The sequence below is a fragment of the Dermacentor albipictus genome, chromosome 2, assembly GCF_038994185.2.
Source record: "Dermacentor albipictus isolate Rhodes 1998 colony chromosome 2, USDA_Dalb.pri_finalv2, whole genome shotgun sequence".
NCBI classification, from domain to species: Eukaryota; Metazoa; Arthropoda; class Arachnida; order Ixodida; family Ixodidae; genus Dermacentor; species Dermacentor albipictus.
Window position 1 is genome coordinate 86,898,627 of NC_091822.1, and position 23,310 is coordinate 86,921,936.

The 23,310-nt window shown below is 47.1% G+C and overlaps 1 protein-coding gene across 1 annotated transcript in view; it reads left to right on the plus strand.

Moving 5' to 3' along the window:
* The window catches only part of LOC135900940 (endothelin-converting enzyme 1-like), a 70,157-nt gene that overhangs the window by 7,279 nt on the left and 39,568 nt on the right, over positions 1 to 23,310 (plus strand). The window contains exons 4-9 of the mRNA XM_065430547.1: positions 3,581 to 3,736; positions 6,100 to 6,237; positions 8,211 to 8,390; positions 15,070 to 15,238; positions 17,255 to 17,353; positions 19,256 to 19,549. Of these exons, the coding sequence (XP_065286619.1) occupies positions 3,581 to 3,736; positions 6,100 to 6,237; positions 8,211 to 8,390; positions 15,070 to 15,238; positions 17,255 to 17,353; positions 19,256 to 19,549 (1,036 nt within the window). The remainder of the gene's footprint in view (positions 1 to 3,580; positions 3,737 to 6,099; positions 6,238 to 8,210; positions 8,391 to 15,069; positions 15,239 to 17,254; positions 17,354 to 19,255; positions 19,550 to 23,310) is intronic.

Genomic DNA, 23,310 nt, shown 5'->3' on the forward strand with positions numbered 1-23,310 from the left:
GCAATCAGTGATATCCACGCTTACCAGTAGAGGAGGCTTGTTAAGTCGGGAGAGACGCCGGAACGAAAGACGCGCGACGACGCTGCTTTTAGGTTCTCGCACACGAGCATGCCGTGACGTCATGGATTTTGACGACGTCTGCGTGTACGTATAGTTAATTTTTAATCTGGAAAGATGGTACCGCACTGTAGCGTGAAAGAACCAAACACTGGTCTCAGAAGGTTTCACCGACCTTACCGGTGCCAAGGCGGCCCAAACACGAAAAAACGTACTGCAGTCAGTGACGTCAAACAGGCGTACCGGAGTTTCTGTTCCGCCGCAAAATTCAACAAGAAGGTTCTTTAGACACGAAATTGGCGAGGGTTAAACTTACACTTTATCAGTCTAAGCTAATTTAATGTCCCTGGCTTCAGCAGTGGAAGCACCGTCGTCGTTTATAGTGATCCATGCCGTCGGAGATTTTGGTAGCTGTTGGGCGGTATTTAGACGTGTTAATATGCATGTAAATCGGCACTCTGTGAAACTTTGCAAGGATAGGTTCATAGCAGCGAAGGAAGTTGCTTTCTGGCGAAGATCCCATATGACGCGCTCTGATAGCGTTGTAGGTAACTTTGCACTGTCGTGTTTTATCCGAGTTGGGATGAAAGCACCGAATCCGAAGCTAGTTTGGGACGAAAAGACGACGAAGCGGGGAGGATTCTGCCATACTTCTGAGCTGAACACGCGCATGATATCGTAACGGGCCGACCCAATTCTCCGTTGCTAGTCATCGTCGGTGGTGTCCACTACCTTTCAGCATCCTGCAACCGATAGACGCGTCTCGTGGGACAGCCGCGCGTTGGCGATGCGGCTGTGCCAGGAGACGCGTCTTCTTCTTCACAGCTCTTATATATGTTATTCCGAATTCACCGAACTCAACTGACTTTTTAACCAAGAGTATACATGCGAACCTTGTTAATGTTGCGAAGCCGGTTTTATTATTACGCGCGTTTTGTTTGCCAGAAGGGTTCTGTTTTTCTTGCGCGGAATTCTGGAAATTTTCTCACCATGTTACGAGGCAATTTGCATTACCCCGTTAAAGTTTATTCGCGCTTACATCAAGAGTAGCAAAAAGGCACTAAAGGAGGACTGTTAAGTTGAGCTGGGGCGCTATAACGTAAAACTAGGGCCCTATAACGTAAAACTATTCCAATATGTTTCTATTCCAATCTCCTGACGTCAAATTTACGTAACCACCAACGCAAGCACCGGGCGGTCACCCGCAGGGTTGTCTGAACAGACCAATCAAACTCTCTCCTCGTTCATAGGAGGGCACTTTTGTTTGCTTGAAAAACGAATAACATTGCCTACACTGAGCGGCTTGTCGTATCTAATTGGCTGACAAGAGGCGAGGAGAACGCTCAAGTGGAGAGGGAGTCGATGGGGCCAAGCCACTGCACTGAAAGTCGATAACCGGATGAAGAGGGTGGTGCCGGCGTCTACGATTGGTCGGCTTTCCCTTACTTAGCTTGCGGCGGGCTGGTCGAAAATCGCGGCGGCATGCAACGGAAGCTCAAAAATGACGCTAAAACGGACCATCAGCAAAGAAGAGTTGGCAGAATGAGGGGGTAAACAACCGAAAGTGCTCGAAAACGTTACACAGCCACGCAAGAAGCTTTATTATACGCAAATACACCCATGCTCTCCGGCAGGTGCGAATAGCCAGCGTCTGAGCGATCGGCGGCAGCCATCTTCTATTCCTTTCGGAACGGGGCAGCCTGCGGCTATTCCGAAGAAAATTCAGTTTTGTTCGGCATATTAATGCATCTTTATCGCGTACACGTCACTTTGACGCGGTGAGTTTGTGCGGTTTTGTGACGTCGCGTGACAGGCAGGTGAAGTGGGTGCAGCCCGAAAACATTTTACCAATAGCCGAGGGCTGATGGCGAAAAGGGGTCGAATCAGAAATAACTGTTTTTCTTTTTTCTGTCAAATCATGCATAATCAGTGTGTACACATCATATCAGATGGGGATGTATCGCGGTTTTCGTGACGTCGCGTGATAGGCAGGTGAAGTGGGGTTGGTCGAAAAAAGTTTTTGACCAATCGTGGAGGGCTGATAGCAGAATTGGAATAGAAAAGTTTGGAATAGTTTTACGTTATAGCGCCCCTATTCACAACTTTTCTATTCCAATTCTGCAATCAGCCTACCGCGATTGGTCAAAAACGTTTTTAGACCACCCCCACTTCACCTGTCTGTCACGCAACGTCACGTAAACCGCGATAGCTCCCCATCTGATATGACGTGCACGCAATGATTATGCATAAATTGACTGAGCCAAACAAAAATAGTTATTTCTGATTCGACGCCTTTTTGCCATAAACCCTCGGCTATTGGTCAAAAGCTTTCGGGCTGCACCCACTTCACCTGCCTCTCACGCGACGTCACAAAACCGCAAAAACTTACCACGTCAAAGTGACGCGTACGCGTTAAAGATGCATCAATATGCCGAACAAATCTGAATTTTCTACTGAATAGGCGCAGGCTGCCCCGCTCCGAAAGGAATAAAAGATGGCCGCTGCCGATCGCTCCGGCACTGGCTACTCGCTCCTGCCGGAGAGCATGGATGTATTTGCGTGTAATAAAACTTCTTGCGTGGCCGCGTAACGTTTTCCAGAAATTTCGGCATGTTTACGATCTCGTTCTGCCATGTCTTCTTTGCTGAGGATCCGTTTTAGCGTCATTCTTAAGCTTGCACTGCATGCCGCCGCGATAGTGGACGAGCCACCGCAAGCTAAGTAAGAGAAAGCGGACCAGTCGCAGGCGCTGGCTCCACCTTCTTCATTTGGTTATCAATATTCAGTGCAGTGGCTCGGCGCCATCGAATCCCTCTCCACTTGAGCATGCTCCTCGCCTCTTGTAAGCCAATTAAATAAGACAAGCCGCTCACTGCAGGCAATGTTATTCGTTTTTCAAGCAAACAAAAGTAACCTCCTATGAACAAGGGGAGCATTTGATTGGTCTGTTCAGACAACCCTGCGGGTGACCGCCCGATGCTTGCGTCGGCGGTTACGCAAATTAGACGTCCGGCTATTGTAATAAAGACATAGTGGAATAGTTTTACGTTATACGGCCCCTGAATTGCTAAATTACGCATGCGAAATACAAATACGCTTAGCTTTATCGTGAGTGGGCAGGCAAAAGGACAACGACAAAAAACAAAAGGGGGATGGTGACTCCACCTTGAAGCTCTACCCTCACCTCATATGACGTCATGAATTTTGACAGCGGGACTAAGTCTTAACCAATAAACAATGATTGCACTCTGCATTCTAAGGGGACTGAAGGGCGAGCCTAGTAAGTTTTCAAACGTTAAAAAAAATAATGCTAGAAGCTCGCAAATATTGTCCTTAAGAAAATCCACGAAAAAGAAAAGACACTAACGATCAAATTTAATTAGCCTTCGTAAGTCGAAAAAAAAATGCAGAAGTACTGCGTGGCATGCAAATGAGCAATCAGTGTATAGAACAGTTCTCTGACAATACCTTTAGGTTCTTTAGGCTGTCAGTAACTTAAGCAAGCAATTTGCCTGCCCTCAAGGTCGCACAGTCACCGGACGGATGCCTCACGATTGACTGCCGCTTCGTCGCCGACGAGTTGCTTCAAGCGATGAACCAGAGTGCACAACCGTGCGACGACTTTTACGAGTACATGTGCGGCAACTACAGTGGCCCCGAGGCGAACATGTTCTCGGCGGTAAGCCTTGTGGTGTCCTAGCACTACGCTATTCAGAATCTAAGCTCACCTGCGCTCAGGAACAGATCGATTTTTCGTTAGCGCACCCCAAAGCTTCTCGATACACGTGTGAGACAAGCATCTTGATGTCAGACGAGATACGTCGCGGTAATGCGCGGGCATAGGCTTCAACTGCGACATTTTCACCTACTGGCGTGTTCCTGTGAACTTATACAGGCCGTCAGCACACTCGCATAAGCTCGTGCCAGCGACTTTGCGAATGCTTGCGCAACGTCCGAGGAAATGCGCGCCAAAGTGAGAGCACTCACTAGAGAGTGGAGGTAGTTGCGTTGCAGCTGTGAACCTACCACTTCTAACAAGCCGGTAAGTTGAGAAATTAGCAGTTTGATATGTGACGTCAGGTTACACGCATACGTCCTTACAAACAGGAAATCCGCTCACGTTAACGTTGATGTAATCTTGCCTATGCTTCTTTAAAGTCAGTGTCGTTTATTGTCTCAACGGATAGCTGCCCTTGTCTTTTATTTAGTCATCACCAGCCTAAATAGACCCGCTGCTGGACAGAGGGTTCTTCGAAAAGTATCCTATTGCCGCTATCCTGCAGTGAATCAATTGTAGCTGGTCACATACCCGCAAATGCTCCTACTCCATAGCAGTAAATGGGTGTTACCGTCGCCTCGCGGAAATGTGGCCGTAGAGCGTCAGGGTCAAGGATGGGATGGAGGAGGAGCCCATGAGAAATGTAGTGGATGCCATGAGGTCCACATTATGCAACGACCTACCAAGCTACGTCCTCTTGCGCTACCCCCTTCGTGCAGCGTACGCAGTCTATTATCACTGACTTCGTTTGCTAGCTGGTCACGAAAGCGGATGATCGTTGTCATTGTACAGCTTCAGAATAGGAAATGTAAGCAACCGTAAAGGCTTCGCAGGCGTAAGAAATGTTTAATGCCAAAATCGTTTGTCTAGAATTGCCCTTCTTTATACACCCACTTTCTGTTCACTGCGCATGCTTCGGGCGTTGTCGCGTCTCTTTGGTTTACGTACGATATCCGCTAACTAATTTGGCGAGTTGAGCACAGATAGCTTTTGCTCGCATTAAGAAGCGTTGGCAAGCATCATGGCTTCCACGGCTGCCACATCGGCACGGAATTTTGTTATAGCGCTTTTCTCGCTGTCTTCGATCCGCAATAAGTGACAAGCTAAGCTATACCTTTTTCTCGGCTTATCTGAATCGCGAATTACGAGTAGGTTATCAAACCACTTTCTGAGGTCGTTCCGTGACTGTGGCGCCCACATATAGACCTGGCGAGTTGCGCCGCCATGGAATCGGCCCGTTGGATTCAAATGAATTGCTTTGACTTGGACTGCCTTAACACCAGGCACCGGATGGCGTCAGACTGCTTACCTTACTGTGAATTTACGTTCGCGTACGTTAAACCAGAATCGCACTTGCCCTAGCCAGAGTATTTGGCAACGGCACATTGGGTACACCAGTCCTACCCACTGACGTCATTCGAAGAGCTATCCAACCCAGAAGAAGCATAAACAAAACCATTTAATTACACTGATATGCTACAGCATTAGAGAAAAAGCAGTAGACACTTCCTCCTGAACCGCAAGGAAGTCCCCTCCCCACCCCCCCCTTCGCTTGGCGACAATTACAAAATAATCCTTTAGCCTGTATATTCACGCTTTCATCTCTTCTACCGCACACGACATCCCTAACATTGCCCCTTCTGTGAAGCAAAGCCTACGGTATATCACTGCACCTGGGAATGCCCATGCCCTCCGGCCTACCTTCCTATTCCTTCACCCTCGCCTTCCGGCTGGGAGACAGCGCTGAGCGGCTGAGAGCCGCCGGACCAGCGACGGCTCGTACATCGGGCGCACTGAATGGCGTCAGCCATTGGGGCCTCGAAGTAGGGGCTCCACCCTACGAGGACGATATCCCACTTTAATAACAGCAAATGTTTCTTTCTCTGTCTATTCATCACGCGCACATGGCGATCTCGCAAAGTGCTTGAAATTAACTTGCGTAAGGGCCTCGTAGACCAGTCTATGGCCGTTGAACGGGGTTTTGCTTCGCCGCTACCACTCACGTCCTGATATGCGCATTCGCTTGCTCGCATGCCTCGCATTGATTAGGCGTCCGCTCAACGACACACCACGTGTGTGAGCAAGAGAGAGAGAGAGAGAAATAAACTTTGCAAGAACCAAGTCACCGTGCAGCGTGACGACATGTTTCGGGCTTGTGGATTGGTTACTTTCGTTACAGCGTGCCTCCACGATGGGTCGCGTTATTCGCAGTCGAAATATCGTGAGCGCTCGGCGAGTATTCGGTCGGGTTGCTTTATCCGCAGGTGGAGGAGACTATCCGGAGTACTCTGAAGGCACTGCTCAAGTCCACGAAAGTCCCCGAAACTATGCAGGACGCCTGGGAAAAAGCAGCCGGCATGTTTCAGTCTTGCATGGATCTTGACGTGACTCGGAACACTCAGGTGTGCGCGCTGTTTACGACCGATGCTCTGCTCAGCTTCGCTTGTATAGTTGCAGATTTCCGCTAAGTATTCGGAGACGAACGCCTCGAGAAGAATGCCAAGAAAATTTCCTTGCGAAAGTATACGCACTCTGCAAAGAGCGCTCGGCCTTCTTGGAGAAAGCGTGGACCAGAGCTCCGCCAGGGATATCGGTTACAGTTCCTCAGAAATGCTCAAACAATATGCCCGGCGTTGTTTCCTTCTTTCTGTACATAATTGATTTTTTTTTGCCAGGGGCAGATAGGACAATTCTAATCCTTGAAATAGATTGTTCGGAGAGGCAAACATTGCAGGATAAATTGAAATGCGCAATAGAATCATGAACCAAGTTTCTCCTATTAGGTTTTATATTTTACCAGCTATCTTACGGCACGTATTACAATTAACGAATTGTAGCCAGTGATATTTCAAAGCAAATAGACTTGAAACACTTTCTTAACATAGCACCGCTGTCGTGATATGCGCCACCGAACTTGTGGCAAAAATGCACACCAACGTTTTTTTTCTTCAAACGCCCTTTTATGCGTTTGAAGCACAATTATACAGTAACTGGAACGCCGGTGCGCTTCGCTGCACATTTTGGAAATGAATGTCTCCAAACTGGTGTCGCCCTGATAATTCGCTACAGCAGAATACACCTTGCCAAGCCATGGGCTGCAATTCATAAATTGCAATATGTGCCTAAAGTAATTAATTGAAAATCTGTTTAGTATTCTTCTTCTTATTTGTCGGTTATGCATTTTCGACTTATTGTGCAAGTAATGCCCGTCCCTTCAAGTAATCCAGTTCAGTGACTAGAATTGTGCTATCTGGTCAAAGACGATACTAACATATTCTGTATGCTCACAAAAAAGAACCTGGTAGAACAGAAGAAGAGAACAAGGATTTTATATTTTCTTACTCAACTGGTTTGTTTTTGGGCGGAAAGAAACGCGAGAGAAAAAGAGCAAGGTCTAATATCCTTACATGTTTTACAGAAGATCTGCAATACCCACGCGCACTAGCTTGCAGACTTGTAATTCTATAGTAGCCATTAGGAGGCGAGATCGTTGCATGTCCTCGGAAGACGCTTTCCTTGTCAGGATGTGCGCCCACTATAGGCCGCCTGGGATTTTTGCCAGCAACGTGAATTGGAGCTTCTTTCTTTTTACGAACTTTTTTCTCTCAGAACACGAATTTACGAATACGTGCAATGAAGTTGATTTTAAACCATTTTTTTTTGCGCTGTGCCCTGCGGAATCCGAGGAATGAAGTAATTATAGAAGCAAGGACAGTGACTGATTCATTTCTCTGAACGCTGCATAAAAAAAAAAAAAATCCGTGCAACTTACGTAGTGAGCTCATCATGCCTGTGCAAAAAAAAAGAAAAAAAAACTCTTCAACGGCAAAGTTGAGTTTTCTTCGTTTCTTACGAATCATGTATCATATGTAAATTCATTTTCCTTTCTCTTGGCTCTTGCGCCAGCGGAGAAAAGCGCGCGAAATTCGGCAGCAGTTAGAGATTCGGTGAATGCGGCATTCAGATAGACTTGTTTGGCAGGAAATACTATTATGGTCTTGGGAAATAATCGTCGCTATAACTGTACTCTACACTTTTAACTATGTACTATAAGCTAGGCGTCGCGGGTCAGGGGCATTTCTGCAACATATGTACTACAATTAAGGCGGAATGCGGAAATGCCCATTTGCCGAATTCCTAGTGCATGCCACAGTCTACGGTTACCAATGCGGAGTTCTTTAATGTGGCGTCTGCCGCAGTCCCTGTGTATACTTTGGTACTTTAAGCCCAATCGATCATTAATGAGTGATAGAAAGTGTTCAACGGTGCATGCTTTAAATTACATACCGCTGAATCCTACGCAGTCCCAAAACAGTCTGCAATACTTTCAATACGCAAATAAGCCTTTTTACACATCTCCCCTGCCCGGCTGCAGATGGCTGATCTTCGGCAATGGCTGGCTTCTCAGAGGCTCGACTTCTTCAACATCACCGAGAACCGTTCGTACGATGTCGTGGACGCGCTGGTGATGTTTTCTCTGCAGTATCACCTGCCAGCGTTGTTGGCCTTGAAAGTCGACAGGATGCGCTTCTTCCACAAGAAGCGCGCTATATCGGTACGAATGGCCACAGCCTAGTGCTTAAAGCGCGCGTTCTTACTTGTAGGAAAACTAACGCCTGAAACTAAACTCACCAAGTGTTTTTGCTTTGTTTAAGAAGAGCGGATATTGTCAAGGCGGGCTGCGTACTTTACTGCTCGCTTCTAGTTTATTTCTTCCTCTACAGAGGTAGGCCTCCAAGTTCTTCGAAACAATGAATCTTTGTAGTGGGCCTTAATCAAACACAGTACATCAGTGGGGAGCACAAAATGCCAGTCAGTGTTCCTTTTGATGTGAATGCATCCAACGGATCAATGAGAGAAAAATCTGGCGTCTGTCCTCTGTGCAAGCGGAAAAGGGCACCTCGACTCCCACTGGCTGCGACGCCACGTTACAAGCATATGTTACAAGCGTGCCTCGACGGAGGAGAGCGCGTTCAAAAGCTGCCGCAATAGCGCACCAGGTGTTGCGTGAGGGGAGAGGCCAACGTCGCGACGCCTCGTCTCCCTCGCTCTCACTCTCTAAAGTCTGTGTTATCTGCACATTCCTTTGGTCTACCAAAGCTGTCGCCTGTGTTTTAACCGCACCTCGGTAAGGCCAAACCAAATGGCGCAGAGCAGCAGGCCTGTGACTCTGCTTCATCACGTCATGCTACATGGATGGAAATTTCCATCGCCAAGCCCGGCGTGACGAAAGCGGTAGCCTCAGTGCCACCGCGGCTTACTCGGTAGCGTCCCCATTCTATGGCAGTCGGGAAAGGTAGCATTACGCCACGGATTGAAGCGCACAGGCCTTGTGCCATTTAGGAGACGTTGGCTGAGCACCTCAACGCGCTCGCTTGCTCGCAAGGGCCACCGGACATTAATGCTTTTGTATTCACTACAAATAAGATATGTTTAGGTGTCCTAAGATTTTTTTTATAGCGTCGAGTTGACATGACGTCACGCTCAGGTCGTATCGCATATTGACGAACAACGATGGCAGTTGAACCTTTGAGCATTCGCAGGAGTCTACATTCAAGCGTAGTATTTTTTTACAGCGAAAGCTGCTTTAGGCTGACTCCCCTAGTGGTCTCGTGTCCACTGGTAACCGGCGGTACATGTCACACGAATTCCACAATGCTTTGCGAGACGTTTGCGGAGAAATGCAGAAAAACTGAACGTCGACGATTACAACTCAGCATCTATAGATTGCTAGTCCAAGATTTCATTTCCCAACCTCTCCACCGATGCTGTAGCAGGAAAAAATGCACCTGGAGTGTGCGCTCGAGCTGCTATATGATACGTTGACGCGCTCTGACCGGCCTGACACCAAGTTCGGGGGGTTACCTATCAAAAGGGGTCCTGAACCGCCCCTCGAGCTTGGTGAACGCACACCCACCGTAAGAATGAAATTTTGATCACACAGATTATCGGTGCAGTAACCGTCGGGCCTCATTAATTTCGGTTAGTTTTGAGCAAGCCAACTTGCCTGGAACCAAGAGAAATTTAAACCCAGACAACACGTGTGCTATATACGCCTACCGCGCCTCGCGAGAAATGATTTTTAGCGTATAACAAGGGACGCACATCAGCGCGCGCGCTCACGGCTCGCGGCCAACATAGGTTTCGGCCGTTGCCGGCCAAGCACATAGGCAGGCATTTCTTCTTATTGAGCTATTGATAATGCTTCAAAATGCGTAATTTTGATTTGTCTGCTATCCCTGCAGGACAAAGCCAGTCTGAGCGCACACTCCAACCCTGCCGTGCACATAGCAAGCGCGCTAACTTGCGCGTGTACTCGCGGACAACTTTAGGGAAGGAGGCAAAGCGCGCACGCGTTTGAGCGCTTCTGAAGAGAGCCCCGTGTTTTCACCCACGTTAGCTTAGGCTGGGGAAGACAAACCTTACACACCTTATTAACAACAGTTGATAAAACACCACTGGATGCAAAAGTTTACTTATTTTGCGGCTTTTCCCTTCAGCCTTGTCTGTAACAGAAGATGAAATGAAATAAAGTGAAATGAAACGAAAATGTCTCTCCAGTTCTCCGCCAAAGGGGTGCAAGAAAATTCGATTATCCTCCTTATCTCGACTGCTAAAGCGGGAATGTGGCATGCCACTTCTCCCGTCTTCTTATCTAGCCTGTCACTCTTGCTTTCCGTGCGTTGTTTGGCCATGCCGCCTGCGCAGCCGCCGCTGTACCTTAGCGGCTATGGCGTTGTGCTGCTGAGCGTCAGTTCCCGGCAGGGGTGACCGCATTTAGATAGGGCGAAATGCTAATACGCTCATGTACTTACCTTGTACATGCACGTTAATGATAGCCAGGTAGCCAGAATTAATCCAGAGTTCTTCACAATGACATGCCTCATAATCAGAGCGTACTCGCCTTGGTTGCTCCGTGGATATGGTGTTGGGCTGCTGAGCACGAGGTCGCGGGATCGTATCCCGGCCACGGCGGTCGCATTTCGATGGGGGTGAAATGCGAAAACACCCTTGTACTTAGATTTAGGTGCACGTTAAAGAACCACAGGGGGCAAAAATTTCCGGAGCCCTCCGCTACGGCGTGCCTCATAATCAGAGAGTGGTTTTCGCACGTAAAGTCCCATAATTTACTTTAATAATCACATCGTGGTTTGGCACGTAAAAGCCCACAATATCCGCACGACCTACGTTGCTAGCAAGAGCCTGTTGCTGTGGTTGCTGTGTAATCACAGTTTTAGTTTTTATCCTATAAGAAAAGATTGCTCGCCTGCATTTGTGAATGTTTACTCTGGCCTATACTGCACGAAACAATGGAAGATTTATCATGAAGATTTACCGCGATTTACTACCGAAGTAGTGATGCGCTCGCATCACCGCTTCGCATTATGGGCGAAACTGCAACTTTTTGCCGAAGGATGTCTGCCATCAGTTTATCTTGTTTTGCCTGCCACCAATAGCTCTTTTCGTGTGTTCACTTTGGTAGTGAGGTTGCATCCATCATTCTGAACCTTAGAAGGAGCTCTCTGTGGTTATTTCTGCTTAGGCTGGGGCTGTTGCAGGAACTTCTTTCCTTGCTATGCCACGCTTGTGGCACCAAATTTGATGGAATTTTTTCGTTGCGTTGGTTACTTTTGTGGCGACAACCTCGGTTAATCCTTGAGACTACTTATATTTTGCGGTCGCATTTACTCAGGACAACGCATTTAGACACTTCAATTGCCCCCTCACGTGTCGTCATTCAGCAAAGGCAAGAAGTTACTTTTTTTGGCAACAATTTTTCCGTCAAGCTATTTGGCTTTTGGTGACGTGGTGTCGTCTCGGATTTGCAGAGGCAACTCACTCACGTAATATGGGCCGGCATAGTGTAACAAACATGCTTGAACTATTCTGTGAAAACTTCTTGAGGAGTACGAGCAGTAGTCCACCTACGTTACCAGCAGACTCGGCCTGTCATGAGTATTAGCATACACGAAATGAATAGAATGATCGAAATAAATCGTTGCAACGTGGCTCACCATGTCGGTAATCTGACTTCGTTAACCACTTCGACACATGAGTTACTGGATAAGCTGGTACGGGCATTGCTTGCCCACTCGACGCGTAGTTATAACTTTGTAGGCCCGGCAATAAATATACCGAAGAATATTCGCACCTTGGCACTTCATTTGTGGGTGGTAGATCGCATGTATTCTGATTTCATGGCCTCATGCTAGACAGACGTGCTGCACCATTGTCCGATAATAGTAAGGCCCAGAGCTGACTCATTTGCATAGCATCCGCCAGAGACCCTGTGAGCAGTGCGACTATATTCGACAGGTGGTTATCACGGGACCCCGACGTCCGTAGACCCTGAGTGGTGTGGGCTCGTAGCTTCTTGCCTGTCACCTCTTTCATGCTGATTGGCTTATGTGGTCGAATGTGGACGCTATAGGAGTGCGTTGGGGGGAAGCATGCGGTACGCCCATTTGAGTGGCGAGCGTTCCTGCTCAGAAGTCCCGGTTACGCTCATTTTGCTGAGAGTATTTGCCGTTGGCGTCTAGCCAATGCCATATGTCACTTCGGTGCCATTCGTGGTGTGATCTGTGCTGGTGCTTCCCGCAGCAGCGGTTTCTGATGCTATAATAGCTGCTGCGGTATGGCTAAGACATCCGTGGCGAAGGCGCACAGATGAACCGGGGCGGTATTTAAAGAGTTGTGTAGGCTGCCGCTACGCTTGGTTCTTTCAACCAGTACAGTCCGTGGAGGAGGACTTCGCCAATTTATGGGCCCGGCCGTTGGGGTAGCCTGGACCTTAGGTAGCCCCGCTCTAACTTTCAGGCTGCTATAGTTTATGCCTTTTGCTGTGGTCGGTTTGCTACTCAGACAGTCAGCCCGATATCTGCATATCTTCGCAGTACTGGCGATCCCTTCATCTCCCACGCTGCACTTTCGCTCAGCACTTCCTGGGTGTCCGGGCACGCTACGAGTTGTAGCATTCGAAATAGTACTAGTGTTGCTGTTATACACCTTCCCATAGGGAAGGGGGCATTCACGTAAGCCATCAGTTCCTATCAGACCATTTTTATATTGTGTAGCAGTCCATCACCATGTGTTTGCATGCACTGTGTTCAGAGGTGGCCTTCATACCCTTCTTGAAACCGTTACCATGGAGATGCGTTTATCTATAGATGAAGAGAGGGAGAAAGGCTGCACCGATAGCGGGCTGCTTCATAGACAAGCGCACTCCGTCCTGTTCTTCCTTTCCACTCTCGCTCTAGCGTAGCAGCCCTCTTTTCGCAAATGAAGCCCGTTGGGCGATTTTATTCGTACGCACACTTTGGAGTCACGGGGCTGATAGTGCTTGAGGTTGGCAACGTGGACAAGTTTCGACTTCTTGGAACGATTGTCATTATATACGAGACAAGCACTCGCATAGGCGACGTCACTTAAAGGGACACTAAAGTGAAAAATGATTTCTTCTGCATCAGTAAATTACCGTTCTACAACACCAAGAACACCACTCTTACAACGGTAAGACGTTTGGTAAGCCAGAAAAAGTGCAATAATGAAATAAGGGTGGCGACGCCTGCTTAAGTTCCCGTACCTGGAGGCTGTGACGTCTCGGATTTTTATGGCATCTTCTAGGGCCTACTAATTACATATAGCGGTAAAGATTGACTACATTGTGTTCTAAAGGAACCAGATATTAAACACGGCAAGTTTAGGGAACCTTTATTCAGCCAACGCGGCCCAAATGCGAAAACATACTTTGGAATCCCTGACGTCACGCTGACGTACCAGCGCTGGGATTTCGGCGCGAAATTCAAATACTGATACTTGGACCTTCATTTTCTCATCTAATAATCAAACTGTTTTTTTAGAAATGACTTCCTGCAGGGTTCTCAAACAATGCTTCATTAGTGTAAACTGATTATTTGTTTCGAGTGAGTGTCCCTTTAAGCAATCTGTGGTGCTGAAAGGGCCGCGGTACCGAGCCAGAAGCTTCTGACTGAGGCTGCGTTGGCGAAGGGGCGTCCAGAGGCATACCGTGTCAGCCTTGTCGTACGGCACATCCTAATGCCGTGAATTGTACCTGACTTTAGAGCGGTCCTGGGAGGCCATACTACGGAGCTGAGCTATAAGTCGGGCTTTCATAGCGCGGCGAAGAGTCTGGGCGTGAGAATAGTCCACGTGAGGAGTAAAAGGCACAATGGCGCCAAGGGAGCTGCGAATTGCAGCACATAAAGAAGATAGAAGGGCTGTAACAAGTGATTTCATGCTTTGCGGTGTTATAGGCTTGCGCTTTAAATGCCAAAATACCATTCCAATTCCTGTACTTGGAATCGATATATGTAATACTTATGTTGGTGCGCTCAACGAGGCCGTCTGCGGGTGACACGGCGTCGCGTAGCGAAACGGAGAAGTGTGGAGACGCAAGATCTCACCGATGACGTCGTCCACGAAATGGCGGCCACAATCGCGCCCAATAATACGTGAGGGTCTGTGACGCAAAATAACGTAGGATAGCACGAATCAGGAAACCTCGGTAGCCGTGGCCGTTGTCATCGTTGCGGCTTCAACATTATTTTGCGTGTCAAATGCATGTTCTTGTTGGCGTCGAGTTGCTGTCGTGTTCTCTACCCTGCACGAATTATTCATAGTGAAGTGTATTCCTAAATTTCCCTACTCATTTCCGAACCTGTTATCAATGCTTAATAAACTGAAAATATTTGAGAAGCTTGTTTTGATGCGTATGTTAGATTATTCTGCCACCGTCTCCACTGCCAAGATAATAAATTTTGTTTATGGCTAAATTTTCCTTATTATAGCAAGTGACGACTGTAAGCAGCACGTTGGGCATGTAGTGATAACAGCATTTGTTTATGATTGTTACTTCCCAAGTCCACAGTGGCAGTCTCCTCCTTTATTTAATATTTTTTGGAGGAGTTCTATAGTGAAAAGTCCATGTTTACGCGTACAAATTCATGGGGCCCTTTCAGACCATTTCCACTGTAGGTTTTTGTTCAAGAGGAAATAGCTGAGAGATAGACAATGTATGCATCGTCCTCAAGGTTGAGTAAGTGTATGTGCGTACATTACGAGGGCCCAGCCTGTCTGTTGCAGGATTTTGGTGCGCACTCCTTTGCACGGATCACAATACCAAATATCACGACGCACATGAGCGCTGTGCTACGTTGATATGTTGCGCAGGCTATAATGCGGTTGGTTAACCTATGTCGCGCTCTCATTTGCAGTTCACTCTTCATGAGGGCGACATCAAGTGGTACACGCATTACCACATAGCCAATGGAACCAACCAAACGGGACGACGCAGCAGTTACGAAGCTCATTTAAATCACTACGGCCTGCGTGGCGACGCGCTTAAAGCCATGTACCGCTCACTCGAGAAATACGGCACCCAAGGTGAGTGCACGATTCTCCTGGGCCAGAAGCCGCATGCAGCAAGCTGCCGTATTCCTGATAATGCTACGATGGCGATTTTCACTAGGTTAGTAACGTAGAGAAACAGTGTGGTGGCGCAAGGATATTGCAGATAAAGTTAAGGGGTGAGAAAAATTTTAAACTGTGACCAGCAACTAACTAGCTCGGGCTAACATATTTTCAACTGGAAATATTTACTCACTGTACCTTCTGGACTACATCAGTCCACAACTGGTTCGCAGGCGTGGATATTTACGGAAATCACATACTTACTATGAGAGGTCACATCAGCTCTTCTGTCCGCAGGGCTAAACAGAAAAAAAAAAAAAACGCGCGGAACAACTATGTATTTGTGCAAATATGTTTCCTAGAGTACGTAATTTTAACACGACAATTATGATTGGTGATCGAGAAAAGCGTCCTACTGCACCAAGTTATCACTGGCGTTGTAAATTTTTGGTCTCACAAATCGTCACAGCTAGCATGAACCAGTTAGTTTTGTGCTATATATACGTGCAGTCAGCGTGAAAAAGTTTATTGACCACTGAATCGGACAAAACGCTGAACATTACAGCAGCCTGCCCATGCGGACTGGTATTACGTTTTACACATGCATTAATGCGAACAACGTAACTTTCTACGATGTTCCAGGTTACGGTCGCAAAGTTAAACGAAATTCAAAATTTTCTCGGGCCTCGTAGTCCATAAACTTTGATGCTAACTACAAACGTTAGGAACGAACGAAAGGTGCAGCTAGCTCAGTGGTAGTAGAGGGGATGACGAATTCGCGAAGGATTCCGCACTGGCCCATTCAAACGAGGAGCAAACATATTCCAGCTGGCGCACGTGTGTGGTGTGAAAGTGTGCTTTCACACCGCACACGAAAGTTTACGAAATTTACGAAAGTTTTCTCGAAAATGGTTGAAACGGTTTCTGCAACATTTGTGCACATGGTGCATGTTGTAGCATATAAACCTGAGTTTCGTAACTTATTACCGGTATTGCTGAGACACGCTTTGCGAGTTTGGACTATGTCAGGACTAAATTGAACTATAATTGACAGCAAAGTAGTGTGTCGCTCAATGAAAGCCATGAAAAGGCGGCCGTTTAAAAACTGCGATGATGGAGGAACTAGCGTCAGGGGTCGTCAATCAGCTTTGACAGACAATTCCGCCATCTCATCAGGTATCTACGTATCCACGTCACTGCCCTGCCCGTGTCCTAGTGTTTTGCGCTTGTGAACATTAGTTTACTAAACATGTGCGAGCGATGTATTTGAGCTGTTGCCACTGGATACTTTTGTACCGCTTGGGCAAAAAAAAAAATGCGATAATTTCTGAGTGAGTCAGTTTGCCGCAGGGCTTGAAGTATGTAGCATGATTTGTTATATAGGGCGTATTCAAGAAGCCTTTCTACTCTGTTAGTCTGGTCAAAGAGCAACGGCTTCTGCAGGCAACATAATCTTCTCGCGCGAGAATTTGCACCACAGTGTCAGTTATCAGCGGCGCCGTTACTGGTACATTATACTCTGCAGTGGAGACTGTTGTATCCGCTAGCGGGTAAAACAACAAATTTTATGTCAGTCTTTCATCGAATGGACTTTTAGCTGCAGGCTTGAAGGGCGACATAGCGGGGGCCATCCTGCTGGCCCCCCGTCGCATTACAGCGGCTAAGAAAACCTAAGAGGTCCCTACACATACAAGTACAATGCTAAGCGGTTCCTAACAAGGAGAAATCAACGTACCACTTGGTAGGTACTTAATATATACAAGCTCCGTGACAACGGGGGGGGGGGGGGAGGGAAGGGGAGAGCTGTGGCGAGAAAGCTGTCATTGTGCTGCGAAGTTAAACCGCGTGACGTATGCAGGGAACGTAGGGTTAAGTGATTATGCGCGTTGGATTTGTGCTTTGCAGTCGGTTTAAGAGCGAGCGCGCAGAAGTTAACTTTATTGCGCGAACGGTGCCGACAAAGATGTTCTGGTTCTCGCTGTCCTTAAGTCGCCGTCGCCCTGGACCACTATGCGGAGCAGCCAGCCACGTTCGCTGCAGTCACAATCGCTGGTCTTGGAAATCTGACGGTGGGCCACATCGATTCAGGTAAGATCAGTGGAGAAGCGAATGCTTATATGCCATCAGTAGATCTTGTTAACAATGACATGATAACAAATACTGAATATGTTTTTCGCGTACTACAGAACAAAAACATACTTACTGCATCTGCTTACAGTTTGAGTACCAGAGTTTCAGTCCTGTGTAGCTCATCTTGACCATTCCTTTATTTTTTTGTCTTAGCCTAACGCAAGGGTAGATCAATACCTTCCGAATGCTACAGGTTTCGGAAAAACAATGTCGGGTAGGCTTTATCTGGCACGCAGTCACAGTTGGCGGTACGTGAAACGTCTTGAGCGTGCTGTGGACTATTGTTGGGTACTGCCGACACAGAAATGACATAACGAAACACACACATGTGACACTTATTCGCACATTACAAAGCTTACTTGACTAAGGTGGAGCGCGATAGAGGGGACAGAGGAAGGCGACACAGACGGGATATCGACGCCGTATGTATTGCCCTTCATTTGTCCCGTCTATCCCGCTTCACCGTAGTCAAATATGCATCGCCAACTGGCCCAAAATTCCGCTCTTCTGAAGTTGAAGCTTACTTTCAGAACTTGTGATACAGCTAGTCGAGGTCGTAAGCCATGTGATCTTGTTCAGGCTAGCTCCCTATTCGTAGTGGGCCTGCGGTGGTCAGATATGGTTGACTAGGATTGGCATTCTTTTGTAGCTTGCTGCCCGGACTCTACGCGGCGAACGCGGGGACCCCAATTACCAATCAACCGTCAAATTTTTGTAACCTGTGTTCGTCCTGACGAGCACAGGTTTCATTTTGATAGAGTGCACCTACTACGGCAAGAACGAACTATTTCAAACGCGATCCCTGCTACTAAGATCGACAAACGTACTGTGGAGCTTTGCCTCGGTACGCCGAGCGACGGGCTATGTACGCTTAGCTCCGATTGGGTCATGCGTGGCGCGACATCGGTGCCGTATGTGCACGTGACACGCGGACGATGGAGAAATGGCACCTTTCTCTGACACAACGATCTCAAAGTTCACATACTTGCGGCGGCGTCTAGAGTCACCGCGTTAAGTCACGTGTTTTCACATGAACCTCCCTTATTTTATGCTGGCGCTGACTTCCCGGCGTACATTTTCGTATGACCTTGCTTAAAAAGAAAAGTGAAATTCTGTGGTTTAGCGTGCCGAAGCCACTATATGATTCTAAAGCGCACCGCAGGGTCGGACTCCGAAATAATTTCGACTACCTGGGATTCTTTAACGTGCACCCAGTGCGCAGTATGCGTTTATTTAATGTCGTTTAATTTCGTTTACTTTAATTTTAATTGAAGTCCCGGTCCCCGCGACCGTGACTTCATCCCGTGCCCTCGGGCTTAAGAGTGAAAGGCCAAAACCACTGAGCACTACCACGGCGCGTCGATCTTACTTTGGCTCTTCGTCATCCAGGAACTTCTCATCTTGCCTCTCCGTCATCAGTGGCTACGGCATTCTGCTGCTGATCACGAGGCCGTGGGTCCGATACCCGGCCTTGTGCCATTTGGATGGGGCGAAATGGAAAAACAGCCGTGTGCTTACGTGTAGGTGCACGTTAAAGAACCTCAACTGTTCGCAATTAATCATCACTACTGCTTTCTTGTAGTTGGAGCTTGGGAACAAAATGACATTTTCTTTTCAGCCACAGTGTTCATTGAAACACTCGGCCTGCAGTATAGAACCACACAAATGAAGATTCTAAGCAGTTAGATTTATTTAACGATACAAGCGAGAGAAGCGTAAGCTCGAAGAAAATTTGTAGCGGTAACCAAGCGCGCGGCATGAGCAAAATCTGTGTGTGTGTTCAAATGAATGTGCGGGTCGCTTTCAGTTTGTGCGGTGCTTGCCGACTGCATCGCTGACGTGTGTGCGCCATCCATGCAGGGCGATGGGTGTCCATTTTCGAGCGGTACACGGGAGGCATCTACCATGGCCAAGACTATATCCAGGTTGTGCCGTCGGCACCGGCTCTCCTTGTGGCACTGCTATCGTCTCCGGCCATAGGGGCGCATGGATTGCGCTGCCTGCTTGCCTGGAGTGTCCTGCGCTGGGTGGGAGACCTCGTGGACACTGCTTCAGCAGCTGCAGACGCACACAGCAGGCCATTCGATAATGTTTGCTACGACCACGTTCTCTTGGTCATGGAACCTGTGCTCATGAGGAAGTACGACGACATCAGTGAGTACTGCGCGCCGGCTATGGAGTGCGCATTTATACATCCCATCATAGACTGCTGCAAATGCAGCAAATCACGGAGGTATATTTTTACACTCACATGCTAAGGCATCATCGTCATGTTAAGCCGCTGCAGGGAGTAGCATCGCTACTAGTGACACCAGATGAGTCTTTCGTCAGCCATAGCTTGCAAAGGATGTACGTTGAATTGAGCTCGTTGATACGTGGTCAGTGCCGTAACATTGTGCCAACGACGCAGAGAAAACACGAAAAACGACCAGACGAGCGCTGATTGTCTATTCAGGGAACTATAATATGCGCAGAATGGCATAGTTTACTCATGGACCAAGCTATATACTTTCTCTCATCTCACCTTACACACCCGTTGCCTGTATTACGGAAGTGCTGCTTCACAATCGAACAGCGTTAAGGCAGTTTGGTTTACGCATATATGGTCATCCTATTTTATTAAATATGCTTCCATTATCTCTCGAGACATATAATCTGTATGTCGAACCGAAACTGTGCTTGCTTGAAGGAACTGTTCGCACGTACAGTCCTAACAATGCTTCGCCAAATGCGAGCGTGTTAAATATTTGAACTTATACTTGTGCTTCCACGTAGGTGCCTGTTAGGACATGTTCCTGTCTTACCTACATAGCTGACAAGCATTCTTACCGGCTTGTGCATCAGTTTATTGACAGTGACATCATAGTGATTTCTCCGTGCCAAGACGACGACACTAAGCGCAGGGTATCTTCGCAGTACTGGGACGAAGCTTGCCACGCAAAGCTTTTTACAGATCCTTGGTGTCCTCTCCTATTGCAGACATTGAAACCTACGCGACAACTGCACTCACATTGCTTGTGTATTCAAAGAGCATCGGGATCACAGTTGTGGAGAGGCAACTATGGAGTTGGAGTGATTCCGGAATCATTGCATATTTAAATGCACGTAATGGAATGGAAATGGAATGATGGCTCCAGTCGGACAGATAAAATGATAATGGAATGTGAGCCTAAGATTGCGGAATGGAGTTGGAATGAAATGGGCACATAGTCCTGGAGTGCTAAATGTCTATTTTAAGCCAGACTACAAAACTAGAAACTACAAAACTAGAAAACTGGTAAATTTACCATTTAGATTTTGCCAATACATTGCATTTGTCCTACCGGTTCTTTCACTATCTACCTATAGGTGACTATCTTTGCCTCCCTAATTACAAACAACACTACATTCTTCGTGTATATTCTACACTTCTCCAGACCCGAAAACCTTTCTGCGTTAAAAGATTAAAGTGCGTTTAAAGAACGCGACTGGTAGTTGTCAAGAATAATTCGGCTTAGCATGAGCAAACATGACGTAGGACCAGACTCATACACATTACAGAAGTAACCAATTGTAATTACAATTACATAATACAAAATATAACTAATTATAGTTATTAATTACTGCCCCGAGAAAGCAACTGAAAAATTACTCAATGTTAATCGATTATATTTATGTTACTTTTCTTCGAATTTCTGTTAACATTGCACATATAATGTAAACAAGACGAACTGGCATTACACTTTCAATGCGCCCTCTGCAGCTCTTGACACGTTGCTATTTTCACTAAAAATTGCTGTTCAGAAATTCAGTTGGTTTCCTTGGCTCGTTTTTGCTTGGGAACACATCGGCAGCGACGCTGAAAACTCGCTCGATGTGCGCGCTTGGATGTAGAGCGGTGTTGTAACGTATACAGATCATGCTAACGTACATGATTACTCAGCATATCGGTCCTCTACGAAGCGTAGCGCTTCGTTGTTGCGGATACTTGGAGAAGACGTTTCCAGTTGGGCCAACGAACAGCTGAAAAAAATCGTCCGTGTTTGATCTCCTGCCAATGATACCCTACGTGGCCTTCGCTAATCGAGATCTACCTGCACCGGTTCACTTCGGTGTCCCACACCTGGTGGAGCGTTCACACGAGGAAATAAATACTGAGACAGTGGCCTTACATGTCTCAACGTCCGCCAGGCTGCTGCGTGGCACGATATGCCAGCTGCTCTACGGCAGCTTGCACCGAAGTCAGGTTCCGAAAACTGCGTCGCCCATTACAGCTTGTTTCGCCAATAAAGTGATTGGTGACATGTAATTCCATGCAAAAAAAGAAAGGTAAGTGAAGTACACTGAGCGTTGCCTAGTAAACAAAAAAAAACGATAAATTGCGAGTTTACTGACGTATGTACTGCTTTACGTGTACTTAATTAAATGTAATTCGTAACGTACAAATCTGCGTACGACACAAGGATGGAGGCCAAGAATTACGTCGCAAATGGCTGCACCTTGCGCGAGTACACGGCAAATTGAAATGCGCGTCATGATTTTCTGCACACTATGGTGTGTCCAGAACGCGTGACAGCAAGAGTTCGGAGAGATCTTGAAAAAGAAGGTGCCGGTTAATATGCCAATGGATGGGAAACAAAAAAAAATCACCTTGCTAAAGATATCGATGGATTTCACTTTTTATGTTAATCATAATACTGACAAAATAGCCGGACGCATGACGTGCCCAACGGTGTGAGAATATTTTGTATCTCCACAACAAGTTGGTTGTTATGTTAGCGTTTCTGCGTATATGTGCAGCACGACACAGAAGAGGGACAAAGAATGGATGACACGAGCGCTGACTGACGAGTGAAAGTTTGTTGCTTCACAAATTATTATAAATACTTAGGTCACATGGTAGGCACCGGATAGGCAAGGGTGCCAAGTAATCAGGCCATTCGAAAATTCAGGCTTTTTTCTTTGATGTGGTGTGAAATGGAGGTCTGGCTAGCAAGCGATGCCGAATGTATGTGATATGCTTTGCATAATCTCGCCTTGTTTATCTGGTACGCACCACGCGACCTATGTATTTATTATTATCTGTCAAGCAATAAATTTTCACTTGTCAATCAGCACTCTTGTCGTCCGTTCCTTGTCCTTCGTCTTTTTTCGTCCTGCACATATACGCAAAAAACGTATTTTACAAGTTCACTTTACTCGCATATTGTTTGACGTAATAGTTCTGCGGAAACCCGCAAGGTGGAGTGAAGTAATAAAGGGAAAATCAGACATCCACCCGTTCGTAACAAATGCTACAAAGGAAACCTATGCGGTTTCCTCGAAGGAAAAGCCTCGCAGCTGAAGAAAAATTCGTCCTGGTCCGGGACTGGAACCCGGGACCACCGCCTTTCCGGGGCAGCAGCTCTGCCATCTGAGCTAACCAGGCGGCTAGCAGATGGCAGGGTGAAGTCGAATTTGTCAACAACTCGAAGCAAAGACAACAGTTTGAGGTAATAGCTCTGCGGAAACCCGCAAGGTGGAGGAAAGTAATTAATAAAGGGAAAATCAGACATCCGCCCGTTCGGATTTGCTACTGTATTTGATTTTCCCTTTTCGAGAACGCGTATGGGTTTCCTTTGTAGCATTTACTAGGAACGGGATCTCCACTCACTGAAATGGAGTGGGACTGCAGGGCGCCACTCCGCAAGTCTGATCGCGAAGGATTCTGCAGTACCTCAGAGTGACCTTGCGCACTCAGCATGCGATTCTACGCATTCGTAATTTGATTTTATTTCATAAGCCGTGTAAATGAACAGGATCAGATTGCTTACCCAAAAAGAGCGGTATAACCATGTTCCAAAGCTCATTTATTGGCTTGGAGTTCCATGGCGATAGCTTTTTTATACTGGTACGTCGCATATATTGCCAAACGCATCTTAGTAACAATTTTGGCT